The sequence below is a fragment of the Fusarium flagelliforme genome (genome assembly GCF_020744385.1).
Source record: "Fusarium flagelliforme strain FIESC 12 MPI-CAGE-AA-0113 chromosome Unknown B0J16scaffold_1, whole genome shotgun sequence".
Classification (NCBI taxonomy): Eukaryota; Fungi; Ascomycota; class Sordariomycetes; order Hypocreales; family Nectriaceae; genus Fusarium; species Fusarium flagelliforme.
Window position 1 is genome coordinate 4,559,168 of NW_025763503.1, and position 27,009 is coordinate 4,586,176.

At 49.4% G+C, this 27,009-nt stretch overlaps 10 protein-coding genes across 10 annotated transcripts; 6 read left to right on the forward strand and 4 right to left on the reverse strand.

Annotated features, from left to right (window-relative positions):
* Positions 1–165: 165 nt before the first annotated feature.
* Positions 166–2,961, forward strand: B0J16DRAFT_329113 (exocyst complex component EXO84). The gene is made up of 3 exons (XM_046126287.1): positions 166–552; positions 608–2,103; positions 2,154–2,961. Exons 1-3 carry the CDS (start codon positions 361–363, stop codon positions 2,506–2,508), a joined length of 2,043 nt encoding a protein of 680 aa, XP_045989419.1. The 5' UTR covers positions 166–360; the 3' UTR covers positions 2,509–2,961.
* A 340-nt stretch (positions 2,962–3,301) lies between these two features.
* B0J16DRAFT_28261 (Metallo-dependent phosphatase-like protein) lies at positions 3,302–5,237 on the forward strand. The gene is made up of 7 exons (XM_046123971.1): positions 3,302–3,626; positions 3,779–3,820; positions 3,877–3,982; positions 4,035–4,568; positions 4,624–4,696; positions 4,748–4,797; positions 4,852–5,237. The coding sequence occupies exons 1-7, from the start codon at positions 3,468–3,470 to the stop codon at positions 4,872–4,874; spliced, it is 987 nt and encodes a 328-aa protein (XP_045989420.1). The 5' UTR covers positions 3,302–3,467; the 3' UTR covers positions 4,875–5,237.
* Positions 5,238–5,397: 160 nt separating this feature from the next.
* B0J16DRAFT_329116 (uncharacterized protein) lies at positions 5,398–7,080 on the reverse strand. The gene has a single exon (XM_046126288.1). It carries the CDS (start codon positions 6,635–6,637, stop codon positions 5,600–5,602), a length of 1,038 nt encoding a protein of 345 aa, XP_045989421.1. The 5' UTR covers positions 6,638–7,080; the 3' UTR covers positions 5,398–5,599.
* Positions 7,081–8,779, reverse strand: B0J16DRAFT_359905 (uncharacterized protein). The gene is made up of 5 exons (XM_046129669.1): positions 8,425–8,779; positions 8,152–8,365; positions 8,083–8,097; positions 7,598–8,033; positions 7,081–7,543 (listed from the first exon to the last, which is right to left on the reverse strand). The coding sequence occupies exons 1-5, from the start codon at positions 8,751–8,753 to the stop codon at positions 7,410–7,412; spliced, it is 1,128 nt and encodes a 375-aa protein (XP_045989422.1). The 5' UTR covers positions 8,754–8,779; the 3' UTR covers positions 7,081–7,409.
* A 745-nt stretch (positions 8,780–9,524) lies between these two features.
* B0J16DRAFT_329118 (uncharacterized protein) lies at positions 9,525–10,678 on the forward strand. The gene is made up of 3 exons (XM_046126289.1): positions 9,525–10,439; positions 10,498–10,589; positions 10,644–10,678. The coding sequence occupies exons 1-2, from the start codon at positions 9,587–9,589 to the stop codon at positions 10,503–10,505; spliced, it is 861 nt and encodes a 286-aa protein (XP_045989423.1). The 5' UTR covers positions 9,525–9,586; the 3' UTR covers positions 10,506–10,589; positions 10,644–10,678.
* Positions 10,679–13,841: 3,163 nt separating this feature from the next.
* On the forward strand, positions 13,842–15,743 carry B0J16DRAFT_378232 (uncharacterized protein; the record flags this gene model as incomplete). The annotated part of the gene is made up of 3 exons (XM_046130906.1): positions 13,842–14,053; positions 14,105–14,188; positions 14,243–15,743. The coding sequence occupies 3 exons, from the start codon at positions 13,842–13,844 to the stop codon at positions 15,741–15,743; spliced, it is 1,797 nt and encodes a 598-aa protein (XP_045989424.1).
* A 717-nt stretch (positions 15,744–16,460) lies between these two features.
* B0J16DRAFT_28346 (HIT-like domain-containing protein) lies at positions 16,461–17,941 on the forward strand. The gene is made up of 2 exons (XM_046123989.1): positions 16,461–16,658; positions 16,719–17,941. The coding sequence occupies exons 1-2, from the start codon at positions 16,589–16,591 to the stop codon at positions 17,633–17,635; spliced, it is 987 nt and encodes a 328-aa protein (XP_045989425.1). The 5' UTR covers positions 16,461–16,588; the 3' UTR covers positions 17,636–17,941.
* On the reverse strand, positions 17,346–18,647 carry B0J16DRAFT_28355 (uncharacterized protein). Its single transcript, XM_046123994.1, has 3 exons — positions 18,271–18,647; positions 18,137–18,216; positions 17,346–18,080 (listed from the first exon to the last, which is right to left on the reverse strand). Exons 1-3 carry the CDS (start codon positions 18,505–18,507, stop codon positions 17,645–17,647), a joined length of 753 nt encoding a protein of 250 aa, XP_045989426.1. The 5' UTR covers positions 18,508–18,647; the 3' UTR covers positions 17,346–17,644.
* Positions 18,648–19,460: 813 nt separating this feature from the next.
* On the forward strand, positions 19,461–24,238 carry B0J16DRAFT_314111 (major facilitator superfamily domain-containing protein; the record flags this gene model as incomplete). The annotated part of the gene is made up of 9 exons (XM_046125168.1): positions 19,461–19,648; positions 19,778–21,133; positions 21,342–21,370; positions 21,545–21,659; positions 21,719–21,730; positions 21,960–23,070; positions 23,130–23,154; positions 23,208–23,394; positions 23,599–24,238. The coding sequence occupies 9 exons, from the start codon at positions 19,461–19,463 to the stop codon at positions 24,236–24,238; spliced, it is 3,663 nt and encodes a 1,220-aa protein (XP_045989427.1).
* Positions 24,239–24,410: 172 nt separating this feature from the next.
* Positions 24,411–26,798, reverse strand: B0J16DRAFT_257058 (pre-mRNA splicing factor component-domain-containing protein; the record flags this gene model as incomplete). The annotated part of the gene is made up of 2 exons (XM_046123133.1): positions 24,411–24,743; positions 24,795–26,798. The coding sequence occupies 2 exons, from the start codon at positions 26,796–26,798 to the stop codon at positions 24,411–24,413; spliced, it is 2,337 nt and encodes a 778-aa protein (XP_045989428.1).
* Positions 26,799–27,009: the final 211 nt, after the last annotated feature.

Genomic DNA, 27,009 nt, shown 5'->3' on the forward strand with positions numbered 1-27,009 from the left:
GCCTCAATTCGTTGAACAAATTCTGTCACCAGTCCACTAACAAACATTCATCTGAAGGTCCAGCTAAGCCCACCAATGCGGCTGAGAGGCTGGGTACGTACCCCCACCTCCTGATGCACCCCATTCCAGTGGCTGCTTCACTGAAGCTCGGAGCCTCGACTATTACACGTACCTCATGATAGAGCTTGGCTGGCGCTCAAGGCCAGACCAGCATTTTGTTTTGTTTCGAGACATCGTTGCACCTTATCGTATAAACTCTCCTAATTGACGGCTCAACGGTATATCTCTATTACCAATTCCACCTCACCTCCGTCGCCCTATTTGTCCAACGTTGTTACCAAGCTTCAATACTCGCCCAACATGGAGGATCGCAACAAGATATCGCTTCGCAGCGGCAGGAGAAAGAAGAGGCCAACTATCAGCGCGCCTCGACAGATCTCAAGTCCTATTCCTCAAGATGCATCGAATACACCACCTCTCCCAGATGCAGATCCTAGTCAACAAGCTCCAGTTCGACCTCGTCCGCGTCCCCCTCCGATGGCTGGTGGAAAGGTAAGATGATTCAAGAACGCATCTCCCGTTTCGCCATACTCACACTACTCGATAGACTTCGGACCTTGTTAAGCGACGATACTCCACACGATTCAATCAGCCGTCGTCTGGTCCCAATGGCGCAGCACCCCCGATGCCACAGATGCCCTCACTGGGTAACTACGAGTCCAGGGAGAGCGCTGCCGCTTCCAGGCCGCCCCCGTCACGCTCAGGACCTGGCGTTGCTCCAGTTGTCGATATCAAAGGCCTGCGCGATCCTAAGCTGAAGCCAGATCGATATGTCCAAGCGGCTCTGAGCGATGCGACTGAGGATCAAATCCGCGAATTCGAAGATTCGTTGCGCAAAGTCAAGACACGTGTAGGCATGGATCTACAACAGAGCGTCATGCAGAACAGAACACAATTTATCAAAATTAGCAAGGAGGCCGAGAAACTCAAGGGCGAGATGAGAAACCTAAAGAATTTCATGTCGGAGCTCAAGGTGAACACGACGGCTATGAGAGCTGCTGCAGCGAAAAGTGATGAGCCTACGCCGAGTGACTTGGGGGCTGCCCCTGGCATCAGTAGCAGAAGAGATAGGCGCACGTCTATTGCCGACAGAAGCGCAATGTGGAATTCCCAAATGCAGGCCCTGTATAAGGGCGTCGAGGGATCGCAAAAGTTCCTCCCTAATGCGGCAGGAAGACATGTTGTCCAAGACGCCGGCCCCTGGATTGAGCTCGACAATGCCACATACAAGTCACGCAGAGCAATGCAGATCTTTCTGCTCAACGATCACCTTCTTATCGCATCGCGTAAGAAGCGAAAGGCAGATGCGCCCAGTTCAGACGCACGAGGGCCGATGATGAAGTTGGTGGCGGATCGCTGCTGGCCCTTGTTGGATGTGGAAGTGGTGGACATGTCGAGCACTGGAGAATCATCAAGTAGCGGACGCAATAAGCTTGCGGACGCTATTATGGTGCGAGGTGTTGGTCAGGAATCTTTCATCTATCGGACAGAGAAACCCCAAGACCCCGAAAAGAAACAGCTGCTCCTTAATGTGCGCAAGGCTATAGAGCAGCTGCGCAAGGGCCTTCGATCGGAGATGGAGGCTAACAATAAGGCTCGTGAGACCATCAATTACTTTGCCTCTCGAGATCCAGGTCTCCTGCAAAAGACAGAGCTTCTTGCGACGCTATCAGACATCAAGGATATGCTCATTGAGGTGGATGGCAAGCAACAAAACTTGCGTTGGGTTGAAAGCGAGATGGATGACCTCGATATCGACGTTGCAATGCAGAGGTTCGAAGATGCTGTTGTCCGTGTTGAGAAACTCAAAGCAATTGCTCGCGGACTGAAGAACCATGCGATCGCTCAAGACTTCATCAACTTCAAAGTCAACGAACGATGTGTCAAATTGGTCAACATGATTGTCCGTGAACTTGAGCTGACACACGACAATAATACAAAGACGAGACGTAACGTCAGCTGGTTGACGAGGCTTGGCTTTGAGGATAGCGCCCGAGAGTCGTATCTAGCGGCGAGGAGCAGCACAATTCACAAACGAGCTAGGTGAGTAGAATTGGAGGACGTCTCAAGGGATCACCACTGACTTGTCATAGGCAATGCATTTTCCAGGGAGATCTGCATCTGTACATTTGGGAGCTCTCATTTGTGTACTTTATGGTCATCCATAATACCGTACAATGCTTTCAGTCCTGCTTCCCACCACCCATGATGAGTGTATGCGTCAAGTGGGCAAAGGAAGAGGTCGATGCATTTAATGTCATTCTAGCACGCCAGCTTAGTAGTACGGAGCCCAGAGGCCAAGTCTGGACGCAGTGTTTGGAGAGGGCAAAGGAGCACTCAAAGTTGCTATCCGAAGTCGGATTAGACTTTGAAAACATGGTCGGAAAGAACCTGATGGTCTTTGAACCAGTTGAGCAGGAAGCTTCTGTGGGATTGGGATTATCGTAAATGACCCGATCACAAGGTGTTGAAGTTATGAGTTGGCGATGCTGATTGGCAACATTTTGGTTACCTTGTCAGCATCGATGAAATGAGGGATCATCCGTATGACAATACCCAGGCTGGAATTGGAGAGCCATTGTAGTAATTATGCATGATATGATTAGTATTGAGAAGCTGATATAATGAAACATGGCTGTTTAATGTTGTAATGTTATGTTGGCCTGTAAGCCACATCCGCTTGAGGTAAGCTCTGATGCAACCGAGGGGCCTTGGATAATGACGAAATGGACAAGCGTTAGGTCGATGCAGTAATATTGATCGAGTACAAACTGTACGATGTTGATTTTGTACGTTCAAAAGGCATAGCCGGGCATAAATTTATCAGTAAAATACCTGGTTTTATTTTTAATTCAATAGAGCTTTGGCCATAGATAGAGGTACCTAGCTATAATACGCCACACGATGCTCCAATTCCAGCTGTGATGGAGACAGCGCTGCTGCGCTGGTGGTGCAGCTAATGGAAGGTAGCGGCCCAGGCCAGGCCCAGGCGTGCTAGGCTGGCTAGGCTGGCCCAGGCTGGCAACCACCAACATCATCCATCCCTCCCTCCTCCTTTCGCTCCCCATCACCATCTAACTTATCACCTAACAAACGCCCACCAAAAATTCTTCACCAACGAGCCTCGCCCGCCCTCTCCCGTCCTGGGCTTCTGTTTACGCCTTCTTCTCCCGTCCGCGATAGATCGATTTTATAGCGACAGAAGCTGCTACTGCTGGTGTCGGTAGCTGATTGATTATCTCATCTCCCTTGTTTCCCTTTTCTCCTCCTCCCCTGACGACCGCCGCCTTTGTGCCTCGTGCCCCACCGCTCGCGATTCAGGCGTGACCGCATCCAACGTCAACGTCATTTCAACCTCACTCCCACAATCAACACATCTCGATACTCGACTTTTATACCGCTGAGCCATGGACACCAATATGGAGGATGTTGGGCGAGCGCCTGCTGAAGCTTCGCCCGTGCTTAACTTCGAGCCCACTACTATCCCCACTCTCGACGGTTGGATTGAGAGCTTGATGTCCTGCAAGCAGTTGGCCGAAGCTGACGTTCAGAGACTGTGCGATAAGGTGAGCAGGATGTCAATTCGGCAGGACGCGATGGAGCTGTTGTGCATGTGATGCACACGACCGTTAAGTCGCGAACAACGACGACCATGCATCAATCAACAAGCTTCAACGCTCCTCGCGTGATGGCGACCGAATGCTGACCTGCAATACAGGCCCGAGAAGTTCTACAGGAAGAGTCGAACGTGCAGCCAGTGGTATGTTGTCGACATGCGCCGCTTGGCCAAGATGCTCAAGCTAATCCCGTCGCCAGAAATGCCCCGTTACCGTCTGTGGTGATATCCACGGCCAGTTCCATGACTTGATGGAGCTCTTCAAGATCGGTGGACCCAACCCCGACACTAACTACCTATTCATGGGTACGCTTCAACCATCCTACAACCTTACGCAGCCGATACTTACTACGAATAGGTGACTATGTTGATCGAGGTTACTACTCCGTCGAGACCGTCACCCTTCTCGTCGCCCTCAAGATCCGATACCCTCAGCGAATCACCATTCTTAGAGGAAATCACGAGTCCCGTCAGATCACCCAGGTCTACGGTTTCTACGACGAGTGTCTTCGCAAATACGGAAACGCTAATGTCTGGAAGTACTTCACCGACCTCTTTGACTACCTTCCCCTCACTGCCTTGATCGACAACCAGATCTTCTGTCTTCACGGCGGTCTCTCCCCTAGCATCGACACACTCGATAACATCCGAGCTCTGGACCGTATCCAGGAAGTTCCACACGAGGGTCCCATGTGTGATCTTCTCTGGTCAGACCCCGACGACCGATGCGGCTGGGGAATCTCTCCTCGAGGTGCGGGGTACACATTCGGTCAGGATATCTCAGAAGCCTTCAACCATAACAACGGCTTGACCTTGATTGCGCGAGCTCATCAGCTGGTTATGGAGGGTTATAACTGGTCTCAAGACCGTAATGTGGTTACTATTTTCTCAGGTTTGTCAAGAACTTTCAGATGCGCCACGGCTTTCGCAAGATTAACATGATGCAGCACCCAACTACTGTTACCGATGCGGTAACCAAGCCGCTATTATGGAAATTGACGAGCACTTGAAGTACACCTTGTATGTTCGATTCTATGGCGGAACACAGTTCGATGAGCTAACTAAGTGCAGCCTGCAATTTGACCCTTGCCCTAGAGCCGGCGAGCCTATGGTCTCAAGGCGTAAGTCTTTATTTATCGCGGAAGCCTATCCGATCTAGCTGACAGTCATCACAGGGACTCCCGATTACTTCCTCTAATCTCGTCACGTATACCCACGTCTGGCCAAGCTCGAACCAGCCAATGTCGAACTGCAAGATTTGGGGCAACTGCGCCAGCCTCAAGGATGTTGCAGCTCGGCCTTGTACGATTCCATACGACGAACCTCCCAAACGAACAAAAAAGCTCTGGCGCAGGAATTGTACGGATATAGCATCTTTGCTCATGGCAAATTCCCGAACATCGCGGCGAAGACACGATAGCATTGGTGCGGCTATACCTTTGCTGGGAAGGGTTTGGTAGACTACGTTGCGGCGCTCCGTCTCAGGACTGCTTAGATACGCATATTTGAGTTCCGCGCTGTAAGAGAAAGAAACACGCATGCATGATCATTTTTTCAGTCTTGCTCTTCGCGTTGTGATGTCTATATATGTTGGGATTGAGCATTTGAGAACTGGTCTAAGAACGGATAATATTAAGGACATAGACGAACACAAAAGTTTCATGGGCTAAAATAGGCAAGTATTGATTCCGGGCGGATATATTATCTTTATTATATTGAACCATCCGAGGCTCTAATTAATCATATGAGTGGCGTCAGCTCATTAATCTAAATATGCAGCTTGTTTTTTCACGCAACCCAGCGATCATCTTCATGCTACAAAACAGTAGTAGTACAAGATTCCATGACCACATGTACCTCCGCAATCTTGTTTGGTGGTACAAATAAGACATTCGTGTAACATTGTCTTAATAAGAATCAACTTCATACAGTCTCCTCGTCAAGTTCCTCCTTGAGGCCGGCCGCCCATTGCCATTGCCTTTGCTGGTTCTGCTCTGCTGTTTGTGGTCGCTCGTCGTCGCCAAAGACTTCCTCTTCGGTATTGACACGATACATGGGATCTTGAGGGGCTTTCTTGCCAGAGTAATCGCCAGGCGCATGACTGCCGTCGGGGATGTGAAAGCGGCGGTCGAATCGCGAGAGGGCATATGAGAAGACGACGATGATCTCGATGACATAGTTGAAGCAGTAGTAGCATGCCTTGCTGTGATACCATGCTGGATCGTTGATCGGACGGACTTTGAAAGATACTCCGGTTCGGAACGAGGCGCCCAGTGTCAGGAGAATGGTGGTGAAGACAAGAAGCTGGATCTTGGTGCGCATGCGACCCTGGCCAAACTTGTCCATGGCTGTCTTTCGGGGAAGTACAAAGCAGAGTCCGACGATAGGGAGAGGTAGAAATGCGAGGATGGTGAGAAAGGTGCTGCCGGTGAGTTGAATGTCACGAAGCTGCTGCTTGGTGTGAGGGTTGAGGGTGTAGAAGTTGTAGACAACAGCAGTAATGAGCATAATAAGACTCGCAGCGACAGAAAAGTACAAGAACTTGAAAGCCAACGAAGCAGGCTTGCTCCAACCAATATGCGGATGATATGCCCTCAGAATGCGCTGGGCAAAGATAAGGTTGACGACGAATAGAAGAACAACACCAGCGTTTGTAAAGACATTGGCGGCGATGGCGAGGCTCGAGTTGTTGGGGTTGGAAGCCCATGCGATACGAAGGACATTTGCAGTGATTCGGGCCATGCAGAAACCGAAAAGGAGGCCAGAGAGGACAAACTTGTGGGAGCGTCGACGGTTGAGTTGGAGTATAGTCATGTTGAGGACGGCGCCTGTAACGAAGAAACCCAGCATGACACCGCTGATAGGATCGTCGACCGAGGGCGTTGGACGACCGCCAAGGCCAGCTGTGCGAGGAAGATATGGAGGGCCTTGAGGCATGTTGTTTGGATTTTGTGACGACATTTTGAGTCTCTGGTATGATCAGATACACATTCAGTAGCAGTGTACAAGTTGGGGATCAGAACTCGTCTCGATGGTGAACAAGAAGTGGCATGATGATCAGGATATCAGTAATCCTATATAGGTATCTAAGCTACATACATACTCGAATGCATGTCATGTTCCTTGACCAATAAGTGAAACATCCATCTTCTGTCTGCATCCAGACCAGACCCTTAGCATCAATATCGGTATCGGTCATCGGCGTCGCGAAACCGCCGGGAGATCGCCCTTGGCTAGTTTCCTCTTTAGGCAATGTCGAAAGTCGGCATGTCGGAGGTTCCCTTGAGCGCGAAAGGAGCGAAGGCCAACATGATTGGTGAGCTAGAGACTTTAGGGTGAACGGGCTGGACTTGATAGCGAAGGGGGGTCATTAGAAATTGTCCGATCTCTTCAACTTAATCAATATTTTAATCTAGTCTTTGTTCTAGACGAATTTCGGTCTGGAGATTTATCTCGTTTACTTGTCCGACGGGGCGCGTGGTTATGGTTATCGCGAGGAAGCTAACTATGCAATAGCCTATGCCATGTGGTAGTGGTTAGTGGTTCACAGAGAAAAAAGCCTATTCAGCATATCTTGTAGTTGTAGAAATCATGATTCATCATGATCACAAATACTGTATCTATATTCTTGGGGATCTAATGTCTAAGTATTCTGATGCCAGAGCACTTGTTCATATTCGTCATACAAAACGCTTTCCATCAGGCTCTAGTTAAATCATCGCGTTCTTGTCCATCAGAGTCTAGATGCTGTAGGGCTGTAAGGCGGATAGTCCGTATATCCCTTTCTATCAGGTGTATAAAAGAGCGAGCGGTCATACTTGGTCAACGGCCAACCATTCTGAATTCGCGCCGGTAAATCCGGGTTGGCTGGTAATAAAGTTCAGTGCCTGTCCACAACAACCTTCCCACGAAGCGACTTACGAATAAAGTAACGTCCAAAGCCTACAAGATCGTCTGTCTGGCTTGCGTGCTTGATAGCAGTTTCGGGAGTAAATCCTCCTGCGACGATGAACTTGACTCCCGTGCTGCTGACAACCTCTCGGATGGGTTCAAGAGTATCATTTGTCTTTGGGACATTGTCGGCCGAGTCACTTCCTCCTTCGATTCGTGGCTCGACAGCGTGAATAAACGCCAGAGATGGCTGAGAATTGACGATAGCCTTTGCCCACGGTACGAAAACGGACAGAGGATCGGCCTCACGCATGCCTTGGAAGCGAGAGAAGGGCGACATTCGAATGCCGACGCGCTCAGGGCCTATAGCATCGCAGACAGCGTTGAGGACTCTCAAGGGGAAGCGAAATCGGTTATCGAGACTGCCGCCATAAGAGTCTGTTCGGTCATTGCTGTTGGTTTGAAGCTATCATGTTCTTAGCGATTACTCTTTAACCGACGCTATGTGTACTCACGAATTGGTCAATCAGCTATATGCCATGTCAGTCGACTGAAGTATTCAGATACGCTATACCAAAACTTACGTATCCATTGGCTCCATGAAGTTCAACACCGTCGAATCCAGCTTCGACGGCATTCAACGCGGCTTGTCGATAGTGTCCCACGAATCGATCAATATCGGCTTCAGTCATAGTCGTAAACTTGGGAGGAGGCTCCGAAGACCCAGTGCCCTTAACATCGAAGGGTTTTGAGCCGGCACTCCAGACATTGGGCACAATCTTGGGGTTCGCGACTCGACTGAAGACATGGTCAGTACTTATCCTCTAGTAAGTTGGAAAGATATCTGTAAAGATTACCCTAGGGCCCAGAGTTGACAGAAGATATAGCCTCCTTTGACGTGAACAGCATCGGTGATGGTCTTCCATGACGCAATCTGCTCAGGCGAATAGATCCCTGGTACACGAGACATACCGCCAGCCTCGTGCGCAATAAAAGTACCCTCAGAGACAAGAAGTCCGCCATCTGAGGAGCGTTGGGCATAGTATTCGGCAGCATAATCAGGTAGGACTGCGGTTGTCTCGTCTGCACGTCGACGTGTCAGAGGAGCCAGCACCACTCGGTGCTTAAGCTCGACATTGCCAACTTTGGCTGGAGTAAAAAGTTTGGCCGTTTCTTGGGCTGCCATTTTGTTGATTTGGTGAGGTTGAATGGTGTTGACGAAACATGGAGACGAATTGGAGCCGGATATAGACTACCCCGGGCACAAAATATCCGTACCTCGGCTCAACGAGGTTATTACCAATTTGGAAGTTGCGATTAATTCAGACAGCCTTGATTGCAGGAAACAGTACTTACCTAAAGGCAGGTCTTTTATAAGACGCAAATGCTCAAGTATATACCTAGAAGTAGCCTAAATTATACTACGTAGTCTAACTTGGAATAAGGTAACCAAATTATTTCATCTCTTATGCTCTCGGGGACCTAAGGTAGAGAACATAACACTGGAATTTGTACTGTCACTCATCTCTAACTGACTGGACTGGCATGGAAATACATTAAACAAGATTCCATAAGAGTCTAGTTCTCTGCGGGAGGATATAAGTATAGTGAGTCAATCCATTAAACTTTTGGGCAGACACATAGTTTACACGCAAGGTTATGTGTGCCGCTACAAAAGTCGACGAAGCACTCATAAGGCTGTAAGAAATATTGATCGTTGAGAGCCTAAGTGACGAAATATTTTAGATACCTTATGCCACTTAGACTAGTCCATCTTGTTTTGTGCTCTAAAGTTTGAAGTATACTTCGTCCGTTACCCAGTAAGTATCGTTACGAGTTCAATAATACACTCAGCGATACTGCGTCAACGCAACTCAAAATCAGAGAAACTTCATACGGAACAAAGTCAATAAATGCATAAAGGTTGTTGAGAAGGAAGGAAAATTCCTTCCATCACCCGTCGAGATAAAATATTCCTCGCTTACATTTTCACTCTCGACGCTCGATTTTCCCGATATCATGCCCGTCGTGCCCAACTTTCCGGAACCTATAACGGACCTCTATGCAGACCAAGGCTACTTTAGTAGACTCCAGAGAGCCTTTGAGACTGCCTTTGCAGCGTGGAACAAAGTCCCGCATGTTCTAACAAGACCACCGTTTCATTCTATCAAGCATTCTGCTGCTGAGCGGAACGAAGTCCCAGATGTTCCAGAAACCGCCGCCGATGTCCCAGCCTATCTCACGACGAGGCCATGTATTCAACCAGAAATCATTATCAACCATCGAGATGAAGCTTTCAGGCGTGCCGGTTGTGCATCGGCTAAGCCTACGAGTGCGTCACGACTGGTCCTTTGGACTGATGCGTCAGCCCAAAAAGGCACCGCAGCAGGATGGGCGGTTGCATTTTGGGATGGCCTCAACTGGGTGCGCATCACAGCAAGAGGACCAACAGTAACGAAAAAAACAAAGCCCCACGTCAGCATCGCAGAGCTTCAGGCTATCGGTCTTGCTCTTGAATACGCAGTACAATTCGTTGAAAGAAAGACAGAGGACGAAGTCCCACTGCAGATCTTCGAAGTATACACGGACTCTCAGCCTTCACTGATACTTCTACGAGATGCGAAGCGAGACTTATCAAATCATAAAATGTCCAAATTACTGAGGAAGTCAAAACAGAGCGGGAAGATAGTGCGAGATGTGAGTCTCAAGATCAAAAAGCTCGAAGAAGCTGGCGTGCATACCGAGTTTCACTGGGTGCCTCGAAGCGCAACCCTTGGCAATATGCTCGCTGATAAGGGCGCCGGACTTGCGAGACTCGCAGGTGAAGGCCGTTATACGGTCGACAACGCGCTTGTTGAGATGATGCCGCGCCCTAGAGATGAATATCAATGGAAGAGCGGACAGTTACCATTGTAAGTCAACCCACGTACCTCATTAGGGTGTCAGAAGAATTGGTCGCCGAGGGCATAAGGGACGAAATAATTGAGTCACCTTATGCTAGCTTAGACTAGCACTTAGGCTACTTTATTTTGCCACTCTAAGCCTTAGAGGATAATTCTTCTGTTACCCTACCCACCTATTTATGTATTGCTTGCTAACAATCAGCAGGGCCCATTCCCACGAGTTCGTTGACCGGTCTTGCATGGCGGAACACATCGCCTCAATGTTAGAGGGCAGAGAGATCACGTCCGTGGAAGACGAAACCATGGAGGATACTCCAGGGGAGAGTCTAGAGGACAGTCCCGAGAAGCGTCCAGAGACTCCAGAAGGGAATCCAGAAGAGACTCTAGAAAAGGCCCCAGACAGTGCTCCAGAAGAGACCGCGGCAGAGACTCCAGGGGAGAATCTAGAGGAGAGTCCTAAGAGGAGTCCTGAGGAGATTTCAGAGGAGGAGAGTCAAGAAGAGAGTCAAGATTCAGATCTTAACTTAGATTTGCTGTATGCTGGCCGAGGTCGAGTCGGTACCGATAGATCCTGAACTATGGCGGCTTTACGGTGAGTCTTTGTAAATAGGCAGGCAAGAACATAAGAGACGAAATAAATTGGTCACTTTATCCTTAGTTAGGCTATGATTTAGTATTTTATTTCGGCGTCCGTAGACTTAGATAAAATGCCCAAAATATTTCGTCTCTTAAGCTCACGACTACCACTTTTGCATACCCTAAACTCCTCAGCTCTGTGAGTAGATCGACGACCCAACTCTCAGCTCACTTCGCTTGCTCGGTAGTGGCAGCTAATAGTTCACTAGCACACGGGACAGCAACAGAGGACAAGGTAGCATCGTGGCATGACAAAGCGAGTGAAACGCGCTCCAAGAACGGGCAAGGGATCTTACAAGGGTTGGGAAATTGCATCTGCAGGAACCCAAAAAACAATTGTGCAGAGCATAAATGGTAAATAGAAGTTATCTTTAGCTTGATTGACACTGCTCAGAGAACGGCCTTGTAGAAACCCGTGATTCATGGGGTAAAGCTCGGACTCTTCATCCCAACTGCATTATGTTCATGCGTTTCAGAATGCATAACACAAGGCTACAGGCTCGTCTGTGTATGTTGATTGCTACCGCGCACAATTGAGTTGCGCTCCACTATCAAAAGGACCCTCGGTAGACCGGAGAGCACGCAAGAGGCACAAGTAGTAAGGATGATGGACAGGCTAAGCTTCACAATGTTACGCTGAGCGGCGATGTAGACTTGAAACTGTCTTGCTGAGCGATTTTTGAGTTTGAGGATAAGTAGATACAGAAAAGAAAACATTCGCAGTTTATACCGCAAAGGAAATGACTTAGTTTAAATTATATTACTGCACATGAACATCTGGTCGATGATGCGCAAAAAGCAATAATAGCAGTAAGATTGAACTGGGGGTTGTCTCAGAAACTCAGCCTCTCAGCAGCCAGTCTCTAACAATAACAGTCGGCCGAGATTCTTGTGGCTGCATGACAAGTTAAAACGGTGAGAGGGTTGCATCCGATGCGTTTCATTTTCTTCTCTCATGTGGTTGCTTCCATCGCCAAGTTTTTGTTTACTCCTCATTCTTGTGCATACAATGTGTATCATGTGTGAGAGGGAAACATTTAGAGGGCCGACGGAATAGTAGCAAGAAACAAAAAGACCTCGTCAAATGATATCAAAACCTGTTTTCACTGCTGTGCGTGGTTGCGCAATGTAATAGCGACAGTTTTCTTCTATGCAAGGAGGTTGTTTAGTCCCCCCAAGAGTCAAAACAAACGCCGACAGCTCTCATTGGGCTGCAAGCTTCATAAGCTACCTTTTAGTCTAGTGAGTCTCGGGCTGGTTATCAGCACACGTGGAGACGAACGCAATTAGGAATAGCAAAGTCAAAAAGATGAATCTGAGTCAAGCCTAGAAATGGGTCACGATCTGCTGCTATTTTCTGTGAGGGGGGGAGAGAATGACGATGACTTGCAGACAAGATGTTATTGCAAGAGGCGACTATTGAAAAGGCTGCCTCCTTGCAGACTTGATTAACTTGACTTTCACTACAAATTAAGATCCAAGGCAGTGGTAATTGATCGTCAAAGCTTTGAAGCTCAGATAAAAGAAAGACCCGACAGTGATGTTTAGCCAGAGAGACAGAGGTTATGCAAGGCGTTATGTTATCTAAGTGGACGGGTATAATGACGCTACCTGGACCCTGTTCGGCTTCCGTTTGATCCCTGTTCCGCAAGATTAAACACCTCTAGTCCCAGCTGAGCGGGAAAGGTATCTCTGCCATACAATTTACGGGGAAAGGGTACTTCCAAGACTGGGCCGTTATTGCGAGCCGGCCCTGAACTATTCCTCTCTGGGCCTAGAATAGCTCGGCTCACCCTGGCTATCGCCATTTCCCTCCAGTCAGTTGTTTGGGCCAGAGCATGGGGTCAAACACCAGGCGCTTGTAATTATTTTCGTACTTTCTATCTTCGGATCGGGTTCTTTCTTCCCTCTCCTCTCTTCTCTTGGCCTATTCCTTCCCACTGACTTGACCTGACCGTACACGGACCCCAGACACAAGCAGGGCCCTAACAGGTACCTCCCCTAATAATTCGACCAGGGCCTCCATCCCAACACCAACATCCAGGTCAACTCTCTTCACCACCAGCCCGAGCGTCGCGTCCACAGCTGGGTCTGACTTTACCGGGATCTTTTCTCGCTTGTATTGACTTTCTCTTTTCTTCCTCTTCTCCCCCCTTCCTCCTTCCTCATTCGTGCCCAGCCATTGTGTGCGTCTCATCGCTTGGTTCCCCTTCGATCGTACGCACGCTCAATCAACTCGAGCTCGAAGCGACAACTCAAAGGCGGGAAAGAACTCGTCGTGTTTACTCTGCTTCAGAGAAACCGACTCAATCCTCACGGACCAATCGCTCACCTTCCTTAATTCCCTTGACGACATTCGCTCTTTCCAATTGTGGAAAATTAATCGTAATTTAATCTTTCAACCAACTGCTACCATCGTTTGCCGTATCACGAAATCGATTGCGCATCGACAATTCGACTCTCTCATCAACCTTAACTAATCAGTCAATCACTCATTCACTCGTTCGCTTGCTCAGGAGAGCAGTTTTTGGCTACGATTATTAACCGCCCAACATCTCTCCACCGACCACCGTATCAACCACTCAGGACTCTTTCGACCCGACTCCCACGAACTCACCAGGCATTCATCGCAAGTTCTTATCCCGACGACCATGACCTAGGTGTTATTGAAGCTCAAGATATCACCGATTTCTGCATTAGCCTGTCGAATTAGGACCATTATCTCAACCGCTCAGATGGATGCGTCCTGGAAAAGCGCGGGCCCTCGGCGGGCTCGCCAATCGCGCAAACATATTACATCGAAGACCTTTGTTCTCGCTTTACTCTCTACCTCACCCATGTTGGTCTCAGCTCAGGATGCGGATTGTATCTCCTTGAAGGGCTCAAAGGCCTGCCCGGCATTTACATCTGCCTCTATTGCCACCGGAGGCGACGTTCGTAACTTCTAGTATGTTTTGTTTAGGTCTTGAGACGGAGTTCTTACTGACTGGGGGAACAGCCCGTTCTTGCAATACGTTTCGGACACAGCATCTTTCGATAGTCAGCTTTCCGGTTTTGTCGAGAGAGACTATGTGCAGAGGCAGTAAGTTACTTCGCACAGCTGCTCCCAAGACAGTCAAATACTTACATCTCCCAGATATCAGTCTTTGTTTGGTTGCAAGGACCTTGATCTAACTAACACTAGCGACTTGTATGCTCGCTTCACAACAAGTGTACTGTGCAATGCCATAGTTCAAAACTCCATTGAGCCCTGCGGTCTTTCTGAGGAGCAGTCTCGGCCCCTGTGCGCCGATGACTGTGCTGACTTCGCCCAAAGCGAGGTCTATCTGACATCAGACGATAGCATTTGTTCGAACCCGTCAGACGGTCTTCTGCCGCTGATTAGGGCAGACTTCACTAACTGTGCTCTTCCTGGAGGCTCACTGGACACCTCGACGTGCATCAAGGCGATTGACAATGAGGGGGAGAACTGCGGTTATGGTAACAGCACCATTGGACTTTGTTCTTACTGTGGCTCAAGCGGTCTTAATTCGACCGACACCTGCTGCTACAATTCTAACGCTGAGGATCGTTGCAAGGATGTAAAGCTGCCATCAATAGCCCCCACCGTCACTTTCTCTCGCGAATCCCCAACATCTTCGGCGACTGAATCGAGCACTGCAGACGGAAACGATGAAGAGACCGACGAGGACGGAGGCGGTGGGTTAAGCGGCGGAGCGATTGCTGGGATCGTTATTGGAGCTCTCGCAGGAGTTGGCTTGCTTGCTTTGGCTCTGCTCTTGTGCCTAAGGAGAAAACGGAGACCCGGCAGCCCCAAGGGCAGTATTTTCAACCAACCTTCGCCTGCCCGACAAGGCCCAACAGCAATGGCGCAAGCCACAAACTCGACCGCTCCTCAAGGATATGAAGTTCTTCCTGGTGGACGTATAGCACGCATGTCTGCCCTGGAAGGCCACTCCGGCGATTCACCTTCTCACCATCGCGACACCTCATCAGTCACGGGAGGAGGGATGGCTGCCGTAGGGGGTTATCAACGAAGAGGCGCCGATCACTCTTCTTCAGATGAATTCACCTCGAGCCCCCCTTCGTCCGAAAACCGAGGCGGAATCCTTCGACCACCACCCGCAAGACCCCGACGACAAGGATCTCTATCAAGCAACTCGGCCCTTGGCAGCTCTGTACCGCAATCTCCATCTAGCGCTGGGGGATTTTCGTCACCACAGGGCGTTGCTAGCCAACAATCAGAACAGTTGCCTTTCTTCAAGGACTACTATTCTCAGGACGACATTCATCCCGGCGACAAGATCGCCGTTCTTTGGGCGTACCAGCCACGGGCAGCTGACGAGTTTACCTTGGATCGCGGCGACATGCTCAAGGTTGTGGGCATATGGGACGACGGTTGGGCGACTGGTGTAATGCTCAATGACCGGGCAGACGAATGGGAGACTCGACGACAAGCTCAACGCGATAGTGGCGTCTCGAACGCGTCGGGTCGCCGGGACAGCTCACCGGCTGCAGAAGGCGAGATCAAGGCGTTCCCTCTGGTTTGTGTTTGTCGACCAGAACACTGGAGAAAGACAATTGACGGCGACGGATCAACGGAATCTGGATCCAACTTCAACGCCTTCTCATCATGACGAACACACCCTTGAATTCTTTACCTTGAACATGGTCCTGGAAGGGATGCGTTATTGGTGCATTGTTTACGGCGTCTTGGCTTTTTGGCATTCTTGTTCGCATCAGCAGCACAGACTTGAAGGACATCTCCGTTTGCAGTATCGAATATCACTTGCCATGCTCCATGGCTGGCTAGATATCTCAGCTTCTGATCAACTTCTATATCATCTTCGTTCCGCCGTTGTTCCTCTCTTCAATACCCGAAACATTACGAGGGACTGATGTCCTTAATCTAGCGCTGAATTATATACCCGGTGTGAGCACTCAGGCTTGTTGTTTTGGAGGACCGAGACCGACAGTAGGTCGAGTAATGATGCGATTGAACGGTTCCTGAGCCGCTCAAGTACTGCATGGGTCATTCGAGCATGCAATAATAGCATTTTTGAGGCACGATGGGGAGCCACCACCACATTCTTTACGTCAAGTTTCTGACGATTATGTTCAATAGAGCACTTTCATCACAGGCTACGATGACGTCTAACGACTTAGTTTAGCGATATTGTAAATAAGTTAACTTTTGATGATATACCAAATTCCTTTATGTCAATACATGGCCTGAGAAGTGACGTTGAATAATAAAATTCCAGTCGGGAGTGCTAAGGGTCTTTGTCTCGAAGTTGTTTTAGATCTGCTGTGACTGGAATGCTTCGATCGACTTGCCGTTGTGGAGTTGGCTACAGATGCATAAGCCCCACCGCGGGGTGCTTCACCTTGAATCCGTTGAGTTGCAAAGAGGGGCGGAATTCGTGGTTCTTTCTTCATCTTTATCGCCATTCTTTGCCAACTAGAAGTATCCCAATCAACAATGGCTGACGTCAAGGCAAACGCAGAGGCCCTGGTGCCCAAGTTCAAGCTCGATCGTGTTCTTAACCAAGGTACAAGACCTCTACAGACCTCTCTCTCTAGTTCATTGAGTTGATGTGGAAGCTCTCTAGATCAAGCAGGTCGCCGTATTTCTCTCTACGGAAACATCGACGAAAACCCAGCTCTTCTGATCCTCGAACGCGCTCCCTTTCCTACCTCTCAGAAATACCTCGCCGATGTGCCTGCTCAGCTCGCACGGGTGCAGAACCTGGGTGCCAACGACATTTATCACTGGTTCATGGGTCGAAGCGGTGCCGAGACGACCAAGCCAGACGACTCTGATTTCTTTGCCGATCTGAAGATCAACCTTATTTACCCATGCACGGAGACACACATCAAGAAGTACAGCAAGCAGGGTGTGCGATTCGTTACGGAGACACCTGAGATTTACAAAGACCATATTCGACCGTATATGCTTAGCAAGAGGGAACAAGGAAGACTCAATTGGGTATTCAACATTATCGAAGGACGCAAGGAGGTGGAAGATGTCATCTACAGAACAAAGCTGGGCGAGGCTGGCGACGAAGGCTTCCTCATGCTACCAGATCTCAACTGGGATCGCAAGACGCTCGATGCGCTGCATTTACTGGCGCTGGTTGAGCGACGGGATATCTGGTCGCTGAGAGATCTCCGCAAGAAGCACATCCCTTGGTTACAGCACATGAAGGCCCGTCTCATCGACGCCACCGTCCAGACATATCCGTCCATCGATCCGGACCAGCTCAAGCTCTACGTCCACTACCAGCCGACTTATTACCACTTCCACATCCATGTTGTACACGTTCAACTCGAGGCGGGGGCAACGCAAGCGACGGGCAAGGCGGTCGGTCTGGAAACTATCATGGAGACGCTGGGCGCGATGGCGGGAGACGACGAGGCGGGTATGGATGGCATCGCGATGAGCTATACGCTAGGAGAGGCGAGCGAGTTGTGGACTGAAATCTTTGAGCCACTTAAGACTGGCGGCGAAGTTTCTCAATCGCAATAAGGAGGTCGTTTACGCCAGAGCCGTGGGGGCAGTCGGACCACTCGCCACCATCGCGGATGCAATAAATTTCGCCGTTGAGACGAATGGTGGCACTCTTGGTAACACCGGCCTAGCAACTGTCAGTATGCCTACGTTCTTACTAGTTAGTCGGTTTCGACATACGTCTGCGGTTCTCTTAATGCTATGGCGCAAGAGACTCAAACCATAAGCGCCATCCTCCTTGACAGCACAATCGTTAAGTTGCTGGAAATCGATAGCAGACTCGAGAGCGCAGTCTTCGACGAGAGATCGTCCGGGAATATCTTGGTAATCGCGACTTAGACACATAATGAAGCCGAGGTTGATCTTGGGGTCGGGGTAAAGCTCGCGGGCACAGAGTTCAATGATGTTGCCCATGCATTCCGAAGGGCCGTGCATGCAGTCGACACCATCGTTGGCGGTTGGTCTTGAAGAGCCATGCGTTAGTCGCGACATGAGGGATGTGTTTGAGTATGAACATACCGGCCGATATAAGATAGAGTAAAGTTAACCTTATCATGGACGCGCTGCATGACAGGTAGCACCAATAGTTCAAGAGCATCCTAGTAACTAATGAGCATATGATACAAACTTCACAACCCAGGAACCAATCTTACCTTGGCATCAGGACATTTGCTCATGATATGGGCTTCTAAAGGTACGAGTTTATCAGTAACTTGAGCGTCGGAATGTGTAATGTTGACCCAAGGCTCGTCATCGATGAGAGGCCTGAAGGGTTGCCATATCCAGAAAGTGTATGTCACGATAGCCATGACGATTAGTGTCATGGCAGGGCGACTGCGGCGAGCCTGAAGCGGTGACATGACTCTTTGAGAGGGTCGTTTCTCATCCATAACGAATTACTGTTGCTGGTTGATGATAAATTAAGATGAGTATCTGATAGAGGCCAGGGGTGAAACGGGAGGCGGAGGAGATGTCGTTAGCTATGACAGGCAGCTGAATGCGCATCACATGCGGCTGGATTGTTTATCCGAGTTTGGTTAGGGAGGCCGTTTTAGGAGATGAGCTATGTCACTGTGTGATGCGGTCAATATGGCCAAACTCAACATGATACCTAGATTGTATGTATTGATTCGATAGGACTGATTCTCTGCAACTTTATTCCGTCTGATTGATTCCCTTCGGGCAAAGATCCATGAATCAGGATCCATAGATTGAGTAATCTGGACGATCAGCAGAAAGATGTGGTGCTGTAAGTCTACCGTTTCAGGGGGATAGCGGGGCATTAACCTTCCCAACACAGCTGGAGGGCTGTAAAACTGACCCCGCAGGTGAATGGCGTGTGATATTGGATATCGATCGATTTCTTTGGTTGATGCATGAATGAGATGTGATGATACAACGAAAACAATCTCTTCATCGCGGTAAAGTATCGAAACAATAATTAAGCTCAGTGCACAGCTCATAAAAGCCAAACCACTTGGAGTTTTGTCATTACATCAGAGTGCGTCTTCTCTGATTAGCGCCTGCCCTGGAACCCCAACGTGAGAACCTAACCTGCACCTTCCTTCACGAAACTGGATTCACACTCTGACACAGCTCCAGACTTGCTGCTTCTCAGAACATTTCCCTGCCTCGCAGCTGCCTAAACTATCTATAAGAAACTCAGCCTGGTTCTTTCCTTGACCATCCAAGAACTCCCTGAACAGCTACCTCCTTTACTCACTAGAATCAACACAATATCTACAAGGGCCGATCATTTATGATGATACTCTAAAACTGTTTAGCAACCTCTACCTTCACATCAACAACCCGCCATTTCGACTGTATTCCGCCGCTGATCGAGATGAGCTCCTCTTTATCAATCGATGAGTTCCTAGAGCCCTTGTCAGTCGATATTGACAAGATCGATGAACTATCCCAACATTTTCTTGAAGCCTTCGAGAAGCTTGCCAGCGACTCTGAGAACCAGTTCTTACCAACACCAATTTCTGAGGCTATTCTGCGACCAGAAGCCAAGAGAAGGAAAGGATGGTGAGTTTAATGTGTTCCATGGATACCAGATTTGCAAACCGTGGACTGACATAAGCAAAGTCACCTGGCCATTGACATGTTAGTCAAGAACTGATCTTCTCACCCCTCTATATATAGCTAACATGAAAGTAGAGGAGGCACGAATTTGAGAGTGGGTTTTGTCCAACTCGGCAACGATGCCGCGTCATCTGCTACGTCTGACCAAACCAACGGAGATATAAGTAACGGACCCGGGGAGAGCTCTGTTACAAGGAAAGTCAGGAGAATTTTGGAAAAATCATGGCCCATCGACGAGCACCTGAAGAACGAAAACCCCGACAGCCTCTTTCTCTGGATTGGTAAATGCATCGCCGAAGTCGTCCAAGATGGTTGCAAAACGCTACAACTTCAATCCGACCAGCCAATGCCACTTGGCGTAACTTTCAGCTTTCCTATGGTACAGCATTCGATATCGCAGGCTAAAATCATGCAAATGGGGAAAGGGTTCGCAATCTCCTCTGATCAAGACCTAGGTGACCGACTTACCGATGGATACAACCGTGCAAAGACACCAGAGCTACCGCCTATTCGAGTCGAGGCAATCGCCAACGACTCAGTATCAACACTGGTCTCTTTTATCTTTAACTTTGATGAAGCTCAGAACCGACGTGCTTGTATGGGTTTGATTCTAGGTACTGGCTGTAACGCAACGATTCCCCTAAAGTTGAGCCAACTAAACTCATCCAAACGCCCGCCTAGTGTTGTTGCCCGACCAGAAGAACGAGCAGAGGATGTCAAGATCGCGATCAACACTGAATGGAGCATAAACGGCACCGCACCTCCCATGCACAAGGTTGGGCTGGTCACAAAATGGGACGAAGCACTCGATAAACAAGGCGAGTTGAACAGCTTCCAACCATTGGAGTATCTAACTTCCGGTCGATATCTGGGTGAACTGGGACGAATCATGTTGGTGGACTACTTGACGGAACACTTAGGCATTGCTGCAGAAACGTTACCAAAGGCACTGCTGCAACGACACAGCCTCACAACCACATTCCTGAGTCACTTTAGACCTCTCCGACCATCGGCTCTCGTGTACAGCCTGCGGCAAGAATTCCCCGAATCATCAGGGGCACCTCCATTTGAATGGACTGAAAATATTGCTGCTGCACTATATCACATTGCCAAAGCCATTGAGGTCCGAGCAGCTGGTATTGTAGCTGCAGCAACATTGGCATTGTTGACTTTGGCTGGCGAAGTTCCCAAGGACAGAACACAAACATTGGAACGGGACTATGAACTTGGCGTGGGCTACACAGGAGGATGTATCGTTCACTTTCAGGACTATTTGCAGGACTGCCAGAACTTTCTCGATCAGCTCTTGAGCAAGCGATTCGGTAACGAGAGCCCATTGAGAGTCGTACTCAGCCCGTGTCACGACGGAGGCGTTACAGGAGCGGGAATACTTGTGGCTGCAGCATCGCAGAGCAAGACGATAAAGAAGTAGAATGCGTTCGAGTTGGAGGGTTGCATACATTGGGGTGTTTGGGGGGCGGCTGGACCGCTTCGGTAATTGATCAGTCACACATGATGGGCCTCATGCCGGGGTAGTTCGCTGGAGCATGGATGGCTGTAAGCCGGGGTAAATATTTGAGGGGAAGAGGGGGTATTATCAGATAAAGATGTTATTTATGACTGACTTCGTTCATAGACATAAGAATCATTCTCGCGAGTTAGGTTGTATGTGCGTCTATATCTTGATCTCAACTTCCTAATTGACAAATACTGACTGTCGTATAGGTAGTTGAATATAGAAATGAAGTCAAAAGAGACAACAACTATCTAGCCTATCAGTCACTCAGCCAGTCAGCCAGCGACCCCTCTAGTTCAACCACTTGCAGCCCGCGGGTGCAGATGACTCTTCCTTGTGTGGGGTGAAGGTTGCCGGGAATACGCAATACGGTATGGCTTTCGGCAACCTTCGACTCACACTCACACTCGCACTAATACTCACACCGAGAAACTGCTTGTGAGTGAGAGATATCGGATATCGATGCCTTGACCCTCTAGATAGCCATTCTCTTATAGGAAGTTGTGGTTGTAAGTACCTGGTCAGCATGGCGTGGAGCTTTGCGGGGCGAACTTGCTATTATAATCGCGCTGGATTGGGACCGGGCTGCAAAAGTCTGCGATCACGACAGCGACTCCACTCTTTCTTCAACTCCTTGTCTCCCAGCCTGTTTCCTTTTTAAAGCCTTTTATCTTTTCTGTTATTCCCTTTCTTTCTTTTTACACTTCTCTCTCTTTAATATTTAACCTCGTCTTATAGGTCTCATACGAAAGACTCAGCCGCAGTCATGAGTCCGCAAAAGACCAGTCCGGTCTCGGATGCCCCCACTCCCGCTCCGGTGCCAGTTCCGGTCCGGACCAACTCTCGGAGTAGTGAAAGCGACCAAGATGTCGTTGATCCAACAGAATTCGAGGCCCTTTCGAGATCTTTGACTACCGGTGCTCACTTTTTACAGCCCGAGTCATTGGAAAGTGCTATGCTGAGGCCCTCCTCCTATAAGGCTAGCCATTATCTTCATCGTGGTGCAGACGAGGAGGATCAAGGGTTGATAACCGAAGACGACGATGAGAGTGAGATCTCAACGGATTTGGATGATGAAGGGCCCAATGAAGAGACTCCTCTTGTTCGTTACCAGAGCCGCCGTCTTTCTCTTACGGGAAGATCGAATATCTCGACTGATACTCCGCCTTCGCCATTCTTGAACAATACATCGCCTACACGCTTTTGGTTCATCTTCTCACAGATTTTGGCTGCTTATTTTATATCATGCTTTGATGGTACTATCATGGCCAGCTCTCATCCTGTTGTTTCATCTTATTTCAATGCTTCCAACTCTGCCTCATGGTTCTCGACCGCTTTCCTCCTGACATCCTCTGCTTTCCAGCCTCTGCTAGGCCGTCTCTCCGATGCTTTGGGCCGAAAGCCGCTTTTCGTAGGAGCGATGGGTATCTTCGCAGTATCCATCACTTGGTCTTCTCTTGCCGGTAGCATTGAGAGTTTTATCATCAGCCGAGCCTTCTGTGGAATAGGTGCTGGAGGTGTGATGACACTAGGTTCGATTATCGTATCCGACTTGGTTCCAATTGAGAATCGTGGTGCCTACCAGTCATATATCAACATGAACTATGGTGTAGGATCCTCTCTAGGTGCTGCTACTGGAGGTTACATTGCAGATTCTCTCGGCTGGAGATGGGAGTTTGGTATCCAGGTTCCACCACTTTTAATTTGTATGGTCGTGGCGTGGATCGCGATTCCGGATGACTTGGGTATTCAGGGACAGAGAAAGAGTGTCTGGCAGGCCCTCAAAGAGTTCGACTTTCGGGGCTCTTTGCTCTTGACTACAGCCATCACATCCGTGATTTTGGGCCTGGTAGGTTCTCCTGTGGCTCTAAAAGAAAGTATAGTGCTAACCTGTCCACCTTGGTATAGACTCTTGGAGGCAATGTTATGCCATGTAAGTCAATCCACATTCGCGTTGAACTTAGAATATGAACTAACAACTCTTAGGGTCACATCCCCTTGTCATTGCGAGTCTCGTGTCCTTCGCCGTTACTTTCCCCTTGTTCCTCTGGGTTGAGTCGTGGGTTCACAAACCCATCATGCCCTTGCATCTCCTCCACCAGGCCCCGAGAGCGAACATTGTTGCCTCGAACGCAATTGCCGCCCTCATTGCAAACTCGATTCTGTTCAATATGTAAGTGAAGGGTCCCCTTGTCATATATGAAAGAGCATTAATTGCGCATGGCCTGTCGCATCGCCGACTCCATGACTGTCAGCAAGCGATGGAACTTCTACCTGCAACCCTCTCCTAATTAGCCATATTCGCATACACAACTGCCCGTGACTGGTAGTATGCATGAATCACGCTGTTCAACTCAATGCTAACGTGTTGGAACAGTCCTCTTTATTTCCAGGCAGTTCTCCTCACAACTGCTACCTCATCTGGCCTGCGGCTTATTATACCAACCATCGCTGCGTCTACAACAGGCACATTCACCGGATTCGCTGTCACCTATACAGGAAAGTTGAAGTGGCCCGTTCAAATTGGTACCATCTGCACTCTTATCGGCACAATTGGTCTTGCATTACTCAAACGCGATCTGCCTTCCTGGGTCTACCTCTTTATCCTTCTACCGTCGTCCATTGGTCAAGGTTTCCAGTTCCCTGGATCATTCATGGCCATTCTCGCGGCGTCTGACCAGTCTGAGCAAGCTGTCGTGACAAGCACACTCATGCTCTGGCGCAGTCTCGGCCAAGTCTTGGGAGTGGCGAGCAGCTCTCTCGTTGTGCAGAATGCACTGGTTCATTACTTGAAACAGTTCGTAACTGGAGAAGACCGTGACGAGGTCATCCGCTGCGTAAGAGAATCAGTCGAGGAGATCATCAAGCTCGAGCCCAAGTATCGCGAACAGGTCATCTTGAGCTACGAGGCCGCTCTACGACTTACATTCATTTGCTGCATTGTTGTGGCATTGGCGTCTGTTCTTATTGTTGCACCTATAAAGCTGCCTCGACTGGGTGTGAGAAAGCACAAATAGATCACTGACATGGCATCACATAGTTAAATGATAGTGAGTCAAGAGGAGGATAAAAGAATATCGTGAGTTTACAAACGTGAAAATACCTGGCGAACCAGATTGTTAGATTAGACCCCAGCATGCCAGCCTTGATTGAGTCCTTATTTATTATACATCATGAAATACACACCGATTAATGCACCCCGTTGACTCCTGTTGCCATGAGTGTGTCCAACTCTTCCTTGGCCTTTCTGTAATTTTCCTGTGCTTCTCTCTCACGTCGGTTAACAAAGCCGACCTCCTCGCGTAAAGCACTCAGACGTCGTTCAACAGCGACATCCTCCGAGATGGCAAGCGTCTTGAACCCAGTCAGGGCGACACGTGCCTTCTCAAGCGCATCAGACGCATCGCCCATTTTCTCGCGAAGCATCTTCTGTCGCTTCTGGTAACCGCCAAGATGAAGGGATAACTTCTTCTCGAGCTTAGCGCCTTCCTCAGCGGAATCCATGATAGAGTCCTGAACAGCCTGGGAGATAGTTAGTAGATGCCTGAAACTCTGTCCTTATGGTGAACTTACCTCAAATGCCCTCTTGATAGCTGCCCCTTGTTCTTCCTCATCGTCATTATAACATCCTAGACCCAGGAGCAGCGAACTGCTTGCACGGGACTCAAAGGCAGTCTGGATATCTTCGAATTTGGGTAGGGGCTTCGTTTCGGACATGATCAACAGACGAGCCTCAGCGAGTGCATCGTCGTTGAATTGCTGTAGTGGCTTAGCGACGCCACTAACTTGGCCGCCAGGAACAGGAAACCTCATGGCGTCATTAGCCATGAGATTCGCCGACTCCTTGGCAATAAGAGACTCGGCAACATCAGTGATGCTGCTAGCCTTCTTCAACAGACTTGACAGGTCGACCTTCACAGGTCTGGGAAGGTTCTTTTGCATGACCTGAGTTCGTCTTCGAAACTCGAGGGCCTCCTCTACTTGCCGTCTCTCTCGCTCCCGGCGATCTCGTTCCGCAGCATCTTCTTCTGTCATCTCATCGACCTGCATACGCTCCTTCTCTTCGTCAGGAATGTCGAATTCCCACTCAGTATCTTTAGGTTTAGGAAGCGATGCAAGACCCGACTTAAGCTGGTTGCGCAAAGCGAGGTCTCTCATCTTTATATCTCTGGGTGTAGCAGAAACCATTGACATGCCACCATCTTGGTTTAAAGATAGTGTATCTCTGGGTGTTCGCATGGGTGTTTGTCCTGGTCGACCAGGTGTAGCTCCAATACCATCTCCCCTCATGGGCGTTGCCATGGGGTTGGGAGTAGAAATAGTCTGTTTACGAGGAGTGATGCCGTCGAAGCCAGTCGAAGAAGCGCCTTCGTGCAGAGGAGTGTTTTCGCCACCAAGGAGAGCCGAGTTTGTGTCGTTAAGCGCTCGGATATTTCTGATCTCATTGGCGATATGATCCTCTTGTTCGGGAGCCTTTGGTGTGCGGATAGGGGTAGCCGAGTTGAGGGTAGAATATGTGTTAACCAGTCCGCGGGTGGCATCGTTCTCGCTCTCACGAGCCCTCAAGTTGGCAGCCTCGCCCATTCTGCCCATCTTGACAATGTCCTCCAACTCGCCCTCGCTGACCTGAGGAGAAGGCAGGACCAATGAACGACGCTTGCTGCTCTGTTCGGCCTCGCGAAGCTTTTGTAGCTGGCCAGCCTTCAGCGCGGCCTTGTATGATTCTGACGATCCATCCTTCTCGGTCTTCTTTCGCTTTCGGTCGGTGTCCTCCTCGCCCTCGCCCTTGCGCTTGTTGGCTAATTGTTGCTTTCGAGGATCGAAGGCTGCGCGTTGCGCCTCGTTCTGGGCCTGCTCCTCTGATGTATCGTAGAAACCGGGCAGAGCCTTCTTTTCGAAAGGAATATCGGCATTATAGTCCATCTCGCCCTTCTTCCTGCTTGTGACCTTGATATTAATACCAGCTGTCTTGAGCTCTCGTCGCTTTTGCAAAGCAGCAAGACGACGTGACTCCTCTTGCTGGCGCTCTCGAGCCTTTCTCTTGGCCTTTTTACCCTGTGTGTTGGCCAAACGAGCACGAGCCTCACTCAGCATCTCCTTTTCATCTTCGTCGAGATCGATGGTATCGGGTCGCGCAGGCTTCGACTCAGGATCGGGGTCCAACTCGCCGGGTCGTAATCTTCGAACATCATCGGCGCTGGGCGCTTGTGTCTCGCCGCCTTCAGGGCCTGTCAGCCCGAGGCTAGATGACTCTTTGGCTTCGGCTTCATCAAGGAGCTTCTGGTATCTTTCGAGGCACTGGTTCGCAGTTCGACCGACGATAGGGGCGATTGTGCGCCATTGAGTGGGCATGATCTTGGCCATATGTAAGAGCCTCTCGTCCTCCTCCTTGCTCCATTCGATCTTCTTGATGCTGGGGTCGAGCCATTCGTTCCATCTCGCCTTGCACTGCTTAGGCGTCTTGCGCGCAAGCAGTGACGAAACACGCGCCCATTGATTGAGTCCATATTTGGAAACGGAAGCCTTGAGGATTTCATCCTCGATGTTGGTCCACACGCCTCCTTTGACGACGGGCATCGTGATGGTATTTGATGAAGGCGCGTTGTATGGAGGTTGAATGCGATGGAGCCTCAACTAAGCTGCGAAACACGCTTTCTTGAAAATATCCAAGGTCGAACTGCCTGCAGCGCGCGAAAATTGCTGAGTCATGCAGAAGGAGCTCGTGATTGGACTATCTTAAGCTACCTATGGCCCCACAGTTGCGAACAGTCAAGAGACCACCCATCAT